Below are 14,496 nucleotides of genomic sequence, written 5' to 3'. Positions count from 1 at the left end.
AGATAGGTTATTAAAAATGATAATGACAATAAATTGTTATTAAGAGAATAAAACATAAAAATGTTGGAGGGAACCTAAATCAGGTATTTTATATGGAAAGGGTGCAGCAATATCAAAGAACGAAGCAACATCCAAGCTTGCCTCTTAAAGTTCTTGGAAAAATAATTTAAAATTTTTGTGTTAATGTGAGCTGAATTTTGGTATATATTCTCAGAACCTATATGTTCCTTATGATAAATAAAAGATGAGTACTGTCAGTGAAAGTATATCCATTTTACTTTGTATTTAAGGTTTTTTCCCTCTTACATTGGTCATGTATTACTTGTAATTTTACAAATAGACCATCCACAGAACAAGGTGTTAAAAACGAAATAATAGCAAACATGTTTAAATTACCAAATTCTTAGAAATGAAGGTACTATGAACTATCCTCTTATAAATGAGATTTTGATGGATTTATTTAAAAAATGATTTACCATCTAGTACGTTAATATATGCAGGTAGCTTTTGTTAGCATACAGAAAGGAAAACGGTCTTGTCCATTACGGAGTTTTAATTTGACATACCCAAGATAAATGTGTATTAATTTATAGTAATTGTACTTAAAGTAAGAAAATGTATCATTCCTTGCTTATTGGAAACTTCCTTTCATTCCCTCAGCCTTTAAAGATGAAAAAAGTGTATTTTAATGCAGGCAGTTTACAGTGATTCTCTTTGCACAAGTGAAGTTATATAAGGCTTAGTTTAGGCAGAATTAAAGTATGTTTTCCATTATCCATCCTGTGCATACGTCTGTGTGGTTCAGACGCGTGAGTGCTCAGGACAGCACTTGTAGATTCTAAATCCTAGCTGAATTACTGAGGTGAGCGATACCGCTTCACTGCTGTCACGCATTCGCTTAATCTGCTGCTCACGGTTTCCCAGGCCCTTTATAACCTGCTTCCTTTTGGGCACGTGGATTTCTTCTCTTTCTCTTAACCTCAGTAAAACCGAGACGCCTCTGTAGGTTTGTAGACCACTCCAATTTAGAATTTTCTGGTTTGATCAACAGTATGTTAATTAGGAATGACATTAATCAGTGGTCTCTTAGGGAAAAAAAAAAATTTTTTTTCTTCTCTTCGGGAACTTCAGTCTTAACGTATTGGAAGGTCAAAGTTGCTGTGACCTTTTGTGCTTTAATCTTTTAAAAATCAGTTTTAATAAGAAATTATTTTTATTTTTGAATTAATTTGAAAGACACATTAGTTAGCTCTTTTATCGGTTGATACTGCCATAATCATTAAACACTTGCATGTTCTTCCAGGTGAAGACTCAGAAGAAAGACGAGGACAGGTTCTAATTCTTTTAGTAGAGCAAGCTCTTCGTTTCCATGACTACAGAGCAGCCAATATGCATTGTCAGGAGCTGATGGCTACAGGTGAAGTAGACACCTTATTTAACACTTAGCTCATGTCCCCTTTGTATGATGAATAATGAAAAGGTCTGTTCTGAAATCTTTTGGCCTGATTGGCAAGCCAGCCACATTTTGTTTATAAGGTTTGAGAAAACGTTCATGAACACTGGCAACGTCTGCATGCCATGTGCTTATATGTTATAAATACTTTATTCAGATCAGGGGCTGTATTTTATCTGAGACATTGGTGAGCTTTTCTTTGCCTTTTAAAAATGTGCTCATAATTTCAGGAATAATTTTTATGTAAAATATTTTAATGCCATTTCACGTGTTTAATATATAAAAGAAAATTTAGATTTTTTGACGTATTTACCATCTGTCACTATGTAGCCAGAGCTTCTATTCTTTGTTTTTTTTTTCTTTCAGGTAACACAGCACTTTTCAAAGTAATGTTGAGAAACTGGGTAATTTGCAAACCTAAAATTTTCCTTTCTGAAGTTTACATTCAGGTTTTTGGAGGACAACCAGGTTTTATTATGGAATAAGTTCTCTATTAAACAGCACATTTCCAAGTAGGGTAGGATAGACTTCTCATGGGCTCCCTGTTATACGACACACTTCCTGTGGCTATGCCTGAATATATGAAAACCCAGACACATTTTTTTTTTTACCCACCATCTGTACTTTATTAGTGAGTGATTAAAAGCCCATTGCATCACTTCATGATAACACAGGGAACCGTACCGTTACGATGTTTACTTTGTTTATGTGTGCACGTGTATGTGTGTGTATGTCATATATACTGCATTAGATATAAAAACATTTAGAAACTGGAAAAAAATAAAAACTTCAACCTTCATAGCCTCAGCATTAGAAAATAGGTTTCATAAAAGAGCTGTGTTCTATAATATTAACCAACCGATTTTTCAGTATTATATGGTTTTCTGGAAGACAGTTATTGTATTGATCCAAAATTGTTTATATAGCTTTGTAATAATTTGATTTCTCTAAGGGTGGTGCCTGGGTTATTATATTTAGGGAAATTATTCTGGAATGAGGTTTTTGTACTTAGAAGAAAAGAAAAAAATGACCTTATTCCACTTAGAATGCCTTCAGATAAGAATAAAAGTATATTTTAAGGATTCTGAGAATAATATTGTGTGAGAAAAAAATCTCTGCTAGGAGTCAGGGGCCGCCGTTCTACTTTCGACCCCGTCCTTGAGCCTTTACCATCTTTTATACACTGAACGATTCTCTGTAAGTTTCCATCATAACTTCTCTTTTTCTAGTACTTACCAGTTTACAAAGTGCTTTTAAATACAAATGTTATTTAATTCTTTCAGTAACCCAATGAGGAAGGTATTATTTTTGTAATAGTGAAGCAAGTGTGATGCTTGAAAGTTTCTTAAACTCACACAATTGCAGGATTGGGCCAAAGCTCAAGTCTTCTGAATTCAGATACATAGCTTTTTATTCAGCATCAAAACTCAGTAGATTATTTGTAGTCATTGCCGGTTTAAAATTTAATATGCTTTGTGGGAAAAACTTGTCTGGAGTAGCACCAGACCTACCTAATCTTTCTTTTCTCTTAGGTTCTTATGATTTTCTGCTTTTATAATAATGTGCATCAGCTAGTGACTAGGATTTTGCTTTGGTAGCACAAGACCTGAACAGAAATCCATTGCATTTCTCATCTTAGATTTGCAATTTTTTCTCTTCTAGAAATCAGCATTTTTTTCTTGCCAATTTTGCAGGTTATTCTAAAAGTTGGGATGTTTGTAGCCAGTTAGGACAATCAGAAGGCTACCAGGATGTGACCACTCGTCAGGAGCTCATGGCTTTTGCTTTGACACATTGCCCTCCTACCAGCATTGAAAGTCTTTTGGCAGCTAGTAGCTCTCTGCAAACGGAAGTGAGTGTTCCCGATAAAATAAATCCTGAATTGCATTTTGTGGGGTGTGTGGATCTCAGATATGTTATATATCTATTTACACATATAGATATAAAACAATATAAGAATTTTATCTTATGGAAGAAAATAGCTTATCACATATGTGAAAGAAATTTGAAAATATCCAGATATAAAATACTGTTGTTGGCCTTCTTACAGTAATGAAGAAAAGGTAGAAGACAGGTTTTAGGAAAACAAAGTTATATCAGGAAAATTATTGAGTGTAATGGAAAATATAAGGAATGGTTGTGTAAAATATATTTGAAACCTTACGAGTTAAAGCCCATAGTTCTCAAAGAAAGTTGCAGGGTGTATATATGGGTTTGTCATTCTCTGTCTTTTGGAAACGGGGGATTTGGTTGGGTGGCTGCTAAATTTCCTAAAACACACATGATAAAGCTGCACAAGGGAGAGTTGTCCAGCTAAAATGCTGGTAATGCCCTTGTTGAGAAACACTGCAGGTAAGTGAAGAGATTCTGGAATTCACATACTCATCTCATAGTTGTTCATTGCTTTGTGTAGCAGGCTTTTCACAGTTGATTCCCACTGTGAAGCCATTGCTGAAGTCCTGAAGTAAACCTTTTCCTAACTAGTGTTGGTTACGGAATAGCATTTTTTTTTTTTTTTTGGTCTTCAAAAGAGTAATTTCTTAATTTCAAGTCTTCATTGTGAAGAGAGGCAAATTTAAAAGTACAACTCCTTTTTCAACAAGATATAATATATCCCATTCTTGTTTCAGATTTTGTATCAAAGACTGAATTTCCAGATCCATGCAGAGGGAGAGGAAAATATCAGTGTTTCACCATTTATTAGTAAAGCGCTACAAGAGGTAAGATGAGAGAGAGGGAAGAGACTTAAAGGTGGGTGTGAACTGAATGGAATAAGAGCCATCTAACTTGGGAACCTCATGTGTGAGAGTGGTTGTGTGTGGATATTTCTGTGCAGACTGCTTTTCTTTTAAATTTTTTTGGCATGTGAAATATGTCATGCAGAAAAGTGCACAAACCAAAAAATGTTCAACTTGATAAATTATCCCAAAGAAAACACTCATGTAACCACCACACCACATTACCAGCCTTCAACAATTCCCTTCTACCTTCCCCAATTTAATTTGTAGCTCTTCTCTCTCTTCCCAGAGATCACCACTGACCCCATTAATCCTGATTATCAATCAGATCATTGTGGGTTTTTCTTTTCCCTTGTTTTAAATATTTTTAACACCTAACGTAATAATTTTTAGCACCTCTCATATTGATAGTTTAATTTCACCTGTTTTTGTACATAGTAGACCTAGTTAAGATCAATATCATTTTTGTGAGATTCATAATGTTTATTCAGTTTTTAATGCTGTGTAGAATTAATTGCTATATGAGTGTATTACAGTTCATCCATTCTGATGTTGACTGACACTGGGTTGTTTTCAATTTTGGCTATTAAAAATAAGCTGCTGTCATCATTTTGTACATATCTCTAGTGCCCACGTGCACACGTTTCTCTTAGGCATATACCTAAGTTGATGTTTAGGATATGTATATGTTCAGCTTCAGTAGATAATCCCACATGATTCTCAGTGTGGTTGTACTGATTTATGCTCTCAATAGTAGTGTATGGGATTGACAGTTACTCCAATTCTTACCAATACTCAGTGACTTCGTATTGTTAGTTTTCCAGATTTTGCCATTCTCTTAAGTGTCTAGTGATTTCTAATTGTGATTTTGATTTGCATTTTTTCCAAATACTAATGAGGTGGAGTTATAATGAGAAATCCTCATTTACCAGTTCAATTCTCTTCCCTATTTTCTATTAGATTTTTGTCTTTTTCCCTATCCTCGTTGAGATTCTGTGATAAACTTTGTCTAAACCAGTAAGTGTGATTGTGTCTCGGCATAGTCTATCCAGTAGAGAAAGGGGCAAGTGTATATCTGCACTGACATTTTGTCTTCTGTTGGTCAGAGTTTTTCCTGTGGGATTTAACTTTTCATGACTGTTTCTAGCAACATAGAGTTGGCATTTTATAAGAAGAGTAGTCCAGTTTCTGACATTCTAGCTGAATAAATTTAGAGGTGATAATCCTTTTTATAAATTTTTTTTTCCACAGGATCCCTTTAAATGGTAAGCTTCCCTTTCAAAGTGTAAAATGTTGTTCATTTTTCTAGTAATTTTAGAAGACATCTGTTGTAATTTTTTTTTCTTTTAATTCTGTGTATCCATCTCGACAGACTCATTAGTATTTGTGTACTAGATAGTTGCTTCCAGAGCTCTCTGATATAAAGCTTCAGTTGTGGAACCTACTAATGGACTTAGGGCCAATGTCTTTTGCTTTTGCCCAGAGTGCAACATGTTCAGCCTCTCATTTCCTTAACTCTTTTATGTCAAAATTCATCCTGACAAACATCCTAAATATGATGTGTGTCCCCAGTTCACTGGTAAGTGATTTGAGAATCTCAAAGAAGTTTATGAGGACTTTTTGTCCTTAAAGATTTTTCTCCTGTTCCTCCTCCAGTGGTGACTCTAGGACAGTGCTGACCACTAGGACTTTCTGCAGTGGTGGAAATGTTCTACGACAGTGCCGTCCAGTACAGTACCCACTAGTTTCACATACCTCTTGGGCATGTGGAATATGGCTTGTACAACTAAGTAATTAAATTTTTAATTTAATTTTAACTTAAATAGCCACATGAGGCTAGTGGCTACAAGATTGGACAGTACAGCTTTAGAAAGATCAGACGCCCAGTGGAAGATTGTGTTCTGCCATTAACACTGAAGGCAGTGGACTTTATTGGTTCTGCTCCTTTCATAGATGGAATCCATAGCATTTTCAGGAATTCTAGAGTGGTGTAGATATATTTTGATCTTTGGCATGTTTTGACTTGTTATAGTTTTAACAATTAGTTATTATTTGTTTTACCTCATTGGATGTGAAAGCACATTAAATTTTATGTTGTTTTCTACAAGGGATTCAGAGCAATTCTTACATTAGCCAATATTCCCTAAATGTTCTGTGTATTAGGAAGAATTGGTAAATTTTACTGTCTTTCAAGGTCCAGTTGAAGACCCACTTTTTTTTTTTAAATAATTTTTATTGTGCTTTAAGTGAAAGTTTACAAATCGAGTCAGTTTCTCTCACAAAAACCCATATACACCTTGGTACACACTCCCAGTTACTCTCCCCCTAATGAGACAGCTTTCGCCAGCTTCTAACCGCCTCCACCCTCTCATCTCCCCGCCAGGCAGGAGATGCCAGCATAGTCTCAAGTGTCCACCTGATCCAAGAAGCTCACTCCTCACCAGTATCCCTCTCCAACTCATTGACCAGTCCAATCCATGTCTGAAGAGTTGGCTTCGGGAATGGTTCCTGTCCTGGGCCAACAGGAGGTCTGGGGGCCATGACCACCAGGGTCATTCTAGTCTCAGTCAGACCATTAAGTCTGGTCTTAGGAGAATTTGGGGCCTGCATACTTCTGTTCTCCTGTTCCCTCGGGGGTTCTCTGTTGTGTTCTCTGTCAGGGCAGTCATCGGTTGTAGCCGGGCACCATCTAGTTCTTCTGGTCTCAAGATGATGTAGTCCCTGATTCATGTGGCCCTTTCTGTCTCTTGGGCTCATAATCACCTTGTGTCTTTGGTGTTCTTCATTCTCCTTTGCTCCAGGTGGGTTGAGACCAATTGATGCATCTTAGATGGCTGCTTGCTAGTGTTTAAGACCCCAGATGCCACTCTTCAAAGTGGGATGCAGAATGTTTTGTTAATAGATTTTATTATGCCAATTGACTTAGATGTCCCCTGAAACCGTGGTGAAGACCCACTTTTCATGAGATATCCCTCATCTAAAGTTTTGTATCTTTTGAACCTCTGATCCCTCCACTTGTTCAACCACTTTTCCCACTCAGCCTGTTTCTCCAGCCTCTTCTCTTCTCTTCTCATGTCTCCCAAGCATGTAATGTGTTCTGTTCACACTGAGCATATCTCCTAGTCTTTAAGAGGCTATTTCACACCTTTATTACTATTAGAGTTTTCTTTCTGCATGTATTGCCCCTCTTATCTTCTGCTTTGGTAATCGTTCTTACCCTGATCCCATCTAAAGTATCGTTTTTTTTGTAAAATTTTTCTTGAATCCTCTAAATTGCTCCCTCCTCTGTATTCCTCAAGCATTCTCACATCATCTGTTTTAGCACTTGTATGATGTGGTTGGGTGTTGTATGGTAACTGGGAGTATGTGATTTTTCCTTGTGCTGTCTCCATAGAGTGCTTGCCACATAGTAAGTGTCTAGTAAATGTTCAATAAAGCTCAGTTGAAAACCTCCACTGCATAAAGATTAATCTGTGGGAAAAATGAATTTTAAAGTATTTTTTAGCTTAAAAAATAAGAAATTTTCCATCTAACTCATATGTGTGCTCTATGATGACTGTTGAAGTCTTAACATATTTTGGCCAATGTAAGGGATGTATTGTTTTTCTGTTCAGTATAGAATTGCAAAGTACTTCTGTTAAACTAAGTTGTACAAGTTTATTCTGAACCCCCACACTTCTTTATAAAATTCAGGAGGAGCCTTTTATGCTTTTTGAGTTTCCTGTTTTCTCCTTCTGCAATGAATTAGAAAGTATCAGTCTGGTCGCATGGTGGCTTCTTTGGAGTAGGATGTGCTGTGTTACCACAGGTGGGCACATTTTGCTCCATTAAAATCTCTTTAGTAAATGAAGGAAACCACTATCAGGCTTCTATGTGTTCCACTTATCAAGGAAAAGGAATTCTTCCAAAATGATTGTCTTTTGCCTTTTTTTTTAGATCCTTAAAAGCTTTCCTGTCTTCCTTTGTCCTCCTGCAGCAAGTTTTAATAGATCTAGATCTCCCAAAATGAGTTCTAATTCAAGCCCTCAGTGAACACGTTATGGCTCTGATTCATGAAGCACATTTCAGAGGATTATAGCTACTATTATTAGATTAAAATATAGTGCTTAGCTATAAGATGCCATGTGTTACACATTAACAGTAGATATAATAACCACATTAAATTATAACTCATAAATGAGAGCTGACTTTGTGTAATCTTCTTAATACTCAAGACTTACATTACTTCTGTTGTAAAAATAATGATTTTTATTTGTATATTCAAGCAAAATAAAGATGTAACTGCTATGCAGTGGTACTTGCATTAATACAAATGGAACATAAAAGTTTGAAGATATTGCTGTTGTCCCTGTGAACAAGATTTTTGTTTTTTTATAAATAGAGCAGAATGCATAATTTTGAATAACCAAAATTACAGATCGGCAGTTTCTTGTTAATGCTGGTTATTATGCTTTTTAGATATAACGGTATTCCACCACTTAGGGTATTTTAACATTTTGTTTCATTAGTATTGGTTATATCACTTAGCCAATGGTGTTTTCCCCAGATAAATCTAATTAGAGTTAGAAATGAATTATATACAGAGTTCTCATTAAAAAATCATTTTTACTCTGGGAAAAATTGTTATGAATACTTAAAGTGGCTACAGATTTATACAACAGGACTAATTAATGTTTAGAATTTAAGCTTGGGCTAAGCATAGAGCTATTTCGAATTTATAAAGGGATCGTTTAGAAATCTTTAAATAAAAGCAAGCAAAATGGTAGTTATATTTCTATATCATGGCCAACCTTTTCTTTATCCGTTCTCCAGATGATGGAAATTTGGGTTGTTTCCATTTGTTAGCTATTAGGAATAATATTACTATGAACATTTTGTATGAGTCTTTTTATGAAAATATGTTTTCATTTCTTCTGAATAGTTGCCTAGGAAAGGAATTGCTGCGTTGTCTGGTAAATTTATGCTTGACATTTTAAGAAACTGATAGTTTTCCAAAGTGGCGGTACCATTTTACACTGTCACCAGGAATAGATGAGGGTACGTTTTCTCCATGTCCTCACTAATACTTGTTACTGTCTTTTTTTATCAGGGCCATTCTTATGGGTGTGAGTGGAATATCATTATGGTTTTGATTTGCGTTTCTATAGGAGGGAGTAGAACTGCCCCATAGGGTCTCCAAGGAGCAGCTAGCTGGTGGATGCGAACTGCTGACATTTTGGTTAGCAGCCTGAACTCTTGACCATGCTGCCACCAGGGCTCTAATAACTGATGACATTGAGAATCTTTTCATGGGCTCGTCTTTTTTGGTAAAATAACTATACAAATAAAAAAAAAAAAAATAGTTATTCAAAAATTGCCCTTTTTCTTTTTCTTCTTTTTTAAAAAAATCTAGGTTGTCTTCTTATTGTTGAGTTTGTGAGATTTCTTTTTACATTATGGATACAAGTTCTTTATCAGATATATGGTTTGAAAATATTTTTCTATCAGTCTGTGACTTGACTTTTCACTTCCTTAATAGTAGCTTTTGAAGTACAAAAGATTTTAATTTTGCCAAAGACCAGTTTCTCAATATTTTCTTTTATCACTTGTGCTTTTGGTGCTATATCTAAGAAATCTGCGCCCAACCCAGGGTTCCGAAGATTTATTCCTATTCTTTTTTCTAAGAGTGTTACACTTTTAGCTCTTACATTTAGATCTGTGATTGAGTTAATTTTTATGTATGGTGTGAGGTAAAGGTCTAAGTTCATCTTTTGTGTGTGACTATTCCCAACCCTTACCCTGTCATATAGGGTCGCTATGAGTCGGAATCGACTCGATGGCACTGGGTTTTTCTGGGTTATTCCCCAACCCTATACTTATTTCATACTTAAGGAACAGATAGTTTTCTCAGATATGAACACTTTTATAGATGTCCTAAGTTCTAAAATCTACAGTTTACCCTGTAAATGATTTCAGGGCAGAGAATGCCAAGATCCAAAGAAACACCATTGAACCTTACAGAATGCACACATGATGTTTTGCTTGTAGTAACTCTTTGATAGATATTTGTGAAATGAGTATTTGATTTTAAAAATCAAAGAGTTAAAACAGAGCCCTAGAGCCTCAGAAGTGGGAGAGACCAGTGCAGAGTCAGGGAGGGTTAACACATTTCTATGTCTAGCTACCATGTTCCTAATAATGTACCCCAGGTGACTTGTAACATCTGCTATTTTTTTCATTAACCATATTTTGTCATTGATTCATTAACTTTATTACTTACCTAAAACCTTTGACTATTTTGTTGTTCTTACATAGGCCAGTACAAAGCAATTTCTTCCTCACTTTGTCCATTTCTTCTTATATATCTGAGAAAAAGCTGGATTGTTTATCTTTCCCTCTAGGAATAGTGAAACTTTTTATTGTACAATCGAGTCTTGATCAAGAAATGAACCCACTTACCTTTTAATTTCTTCGCAGACTCCATAGATTTACTGGGTGAGGAAAATGCTACCCAGTCCTTGTTTCTTCCCTCCCGTTCTTTTTTTTTTTTGTTCTTATTCATGGGGAGAAAGATTAGCCAAAAGAGTGATAGACTTCTTTCTTCCTGATGGGCTGCTTAGGTGGGTGTAATGTCTGGCCTCCATATCAGAAAGATAGAACCTCAGAGGTCTAGGGCTCCAAAGCCAAAGTGTGATATTGGTGCTACTACTAATCTAGAATGGTGCCGTTAGGGCAGGACTGGTGGTTTTGTGTGGAAAGTGTAGTACTCAGGATACGGTCTATTTGGGGCTCCTGTGAAAATGCAGGTGTGCACACACACACACACACACACCCGACTTCGTTTTTCTCCTTAGCTCTTACTATAACATTTTCCCAATGTACTTCTCTGGCATGCTTTATATTTATTTTCTGCCTATCTCTTTCTGGAATGTAAGCTCTTTGAGGCAGGAAATATGTTTGTTTTCCTCCTACTGTATATCAGTCTTAAACAGTGCCTGTCACAAATTGAGCTCAGTAAATATTTGTTTACAAATGAATGAATAAATGAAGAAGCTAAGATGTGAATGTGATGGGTGGGGATAAATTCTGTTATTACATGGGGAGGAATGTTTGAATGGGATTCAATTTTGTAAGTTCTCAGTTCATTGGTGATTACTTTTATGCAGTGAGCATTCTTCTTCTCTATATAGCCTTGAAATTGTACAATTTTATATAATGAATGCTTGGATACAGAGGACTCTGTGTAGATATCACATCAGACATCACCCTTCTAAAAACCTTCCCTGATTCTACATGATACTCCCACAACCCTGCCTGAACTCCATCTTATACTCTACCCATCATCAGGCTTTGTTATCTTATCTACTGTACAATATAGCAAATTTTCTTATTTGCCTTTCTTCTCTACTGTGCTGTGAGTTCCTTGAGAGCAGAGTCCACATCTTAATCATCATGGTAACCCTATTGTCTAGCACCAGGCCTTTAAACACGGTAGGCGTGCCAGAAATATATGTTCAGTAAATTTATTTTGTGGGTACATCTAGAATCCAAAATCATTTACAAAAGTAATTAAAAAAAAAATTGGGCATGGAAAAAGGAAATAAAAAATACATAGCACACATCTCTTTTTCCAAAATTTAGGTTTCTTAGCTTGGGTCCAGAATGCTAGAAGATCCGAGAATGGCCTGGAGGTTCCCAAAGCCCCTGGAATAATATGCCAGATTTGATGTGTCTGTTTCTGGCTTTGTGGGTTCACATCTGTGCATATGAATACATTTTTCTGGTGAAAGGAATTCATAGCTTTTGTGGCTTTGTGGGTTCACATCTGTGCACGTGAATACATTTTTCTGGGGAAAGGAATTCGTAGCTTTCGTCGTAAGTGTGTAGGGGTCCATGACTCCCAAAAGTGAGAACAGCTGAGTTATAGCCTTTCCCATCTTAAAAGCTGATAAAATGAAGCAGAGTCAGACTTCAGAGTGATTTATTCTATGGGTTTTTTTTCTGTTGCTCTTTTTGACAGCTACTGGCAAAAGTAACATTACGAGTAATAAGGATTACATTCTTAATATTTTGAGTTCAGGATAAAATTTGCTAGATTATTGGATTATTTAAGGGCACGTTGGAGGGGAAAGGCTGAACTCAGCTTAGTCTTGGTTTGTGATCCTTGCCTGGTTTATAAGTACTACCAGCTCAGTTTGCAGTAGACAAAACAGGTTTCTCAGAAATATTAACCATTATATTACCAGATGCAAGAGAAAGCAATTCCTTAGCTAGATTATTTATCATAAGAATTAATCAATTAAAAAGTGAGCCAGTCTTAATATATGTTGAACTGTTCTTGTTCCTGCAAAACTTTTGGTAATGGTATTCACTGCACCAAAATAATCACCAGTTACGCCCTCTCGAAATTCTAGAGACGAATCCAAAATGAAAACGGGACGTGAAGTCCTCTGTGAATAGCACTTAGCTGCTGTAGATACAACGTGAGGCTTTTGAAAAATGTATCTTCAAACGTTTACATTGTGCAGCAAAACGATATCCTTGCATGTATCTACAAATCCAAACCGTGAATAGAGCTTTTCACATACTCTGAGGATATAGTAATGAAAAACCATAGTTTCTGTCCTTGAAGAGCTCACTGTCTAGTTGGGAAGATGAACAAACAAAAAAATCATTTTAATGTATTACAGTTCATGCATTAAAAGTATGTATATAATACTGTGAGTGCGTAGAAGAGGGGTAATACTTTTTCAAGGAAAACGTAGGAGAACATCTTCGTGACCTTGGAGTAAGCAAAGATTTCCTGAATACAAACAAAAGTGCTAATCACAAAATTAAAAAAAAAAAAACCTGATAAATTGGACTAACTTAAAATTAAGAACTATTAACCATTAACTATTAAGACAATGAAAAGGTAATCCACAGAGTATAAAAAAAAAGTTGCCATTGAGTTGATTCCTACTCATAGCAACCCCCAGGACAGAGTAGAACTACCCACAGGGTTTCCAAGGAGCGCCTGGTAGATTGAAACTGCTGACCTTTTGGTTAGCAGCCTGAGCTCTTAACCACTGCGTCACCAGGGCTCCTATCCACAGAGTAGTAGAAAATATTCAGAACGCCCATAGTCGGTGGCAAAAGAATGAACAGATCTGTCTTGGAAGAAATACAACCAGAACATTCCTTAGAAGCAAGGATGATGAGACTATGTATCACATACTTTGGACATGTTATCGGGAGGGATCAGTCCCTGGAGAGGATATCATGCTTGGTAAAGTAGAGGTCAGCAAAAAAGAGGAAGATCCTCAACAAGAAGGATTGACACAGTGGGTGAAACAGCGGGCTTAAATATAACAGTGATCGTGAGGATAGCGCAGGACTGGGCAGTGTTCTGTTCTGTTGTACGTGGGGGTTGCTATGAGTCAAAATACTCCGTGGCTGCGTTTTTTTTGTAGTTTTTGTTTTTAAGCAGTAGCAAACTGGTTAAATTGTAAGTATTGGTTAATATAACTTAAGAACATTTCCCTTTAGAAGTAGGGATAATACTCACAATGTGTTTCTAGAAGTCAAGTATCCTGATATGATGTGTTAGTTTTCTGTTGCTGTCATGATGTTACCACAAACTTAGTAGCTTAGAACAAGGCAAAATTTATTATAGTTCCCATAGGTCAGAAATCTAGTGGGTTTGGTTGGGTCTGTGCTTAGAGTCTTACAAGGCTGAAACCAAGGTATAGACAGGGCTCTGTTCTTTGCTGGAGGCGTGAGAGGAAAATCAACTTCCATGCTCATTCAGGTTGTTGGGAGAGTTTAGTCCATTGTGGATATAGAACTGAGGTCCTTGTTGCCTTGCTGGTTGTCAGCTGAGGATTGTTCTTAGCTTCTAGAGAGTTCTCACATTTCTTGCCTTGTGATTCCCTTTGTCTGTTGTCAAAGCCAGCAAAGAGGTATTGAGTCCTTCTTGTGTTTCAAATCTCTCTTGCTTCTTCCTCCATCACATCTCTCTGATGCTGTCTCTGACTCTAATTGGAAAAAGTTCTCGGCTCTAAGGATTTAGGTGATTAGACTGGACCAAAAAAAAAAAAAAAAAACCCAATGCCATCAAGTCGATTCCGACTCATAGCGACCCTATAGGACAAAGTAGAACTGCCCCATAGAGTTCCCAAAGAGGGCCTGGCAGATTCGAACTGCTGACCCTTTGGTTAGCAGCCGTAGCACTTAACCACTATGCCATGGTTTCCACTTAGATAATTCAGAACTCTCTATCTCAAGGTCTATACCATTAATAACATCTACAAAGTCCCTTTTGCTGTGTAGTGTGTCAGTCACAGA

At 36.5% G+C, this 14,496-nt stretch overlaps 1 protein-coding gene across 9 annotated transcripts in view; it reads left to right on the top strand.

Annotated features, from left to right (window-relative positions):
- The window catches only part of NBAS (NBAS subunit of NRZ tethering complex), a 449,992-nt gene that overhangs the window by 238,800 nt on the left and 196,696 nt on the right, over positions 1-14,496 (top strand). For all 9 annotated transcript variants that reach the window (XM_064295047.1, XM_064295045.1, XM_064295049.1 and 6 more), the window contains 3 exons: positions 1,304-1,417; positions 3,148-3,305; positions 4,084-4,173. In XM_064295047.1, the coding sequence (XP_064151117.1) occupies positions 1,304-1,417; positions 3,148-3,305; positions 4,084-4,173 (362 nt within the window). The remainder of the gene's footprint in view (positions 1-1,303; positions 1,418-3,147; positions 3,306-4,083; positions 4,174-14,496) is intronic.

This window comes from Loxodonta africana, chromosome 12, assembly GCF_030014295.1.
Source record: "Loxodonta africana isolate mLoxAfr1 chromosome 12, mLoxAfr1.hap2, whole genome shotgun sequence".
Classification (NCBI taxonomy): Eukaryota; Metazoa; Chordata; class Mammalia; order Proboscidea; family Elephantidae; genus Loxodonta; species Loxodonta africana.
The sequence above is the reverse complement of the archived record's forward strand: the minus strand, read 5'-3'. Positions and strand labels throughout refer to the sequence as shown.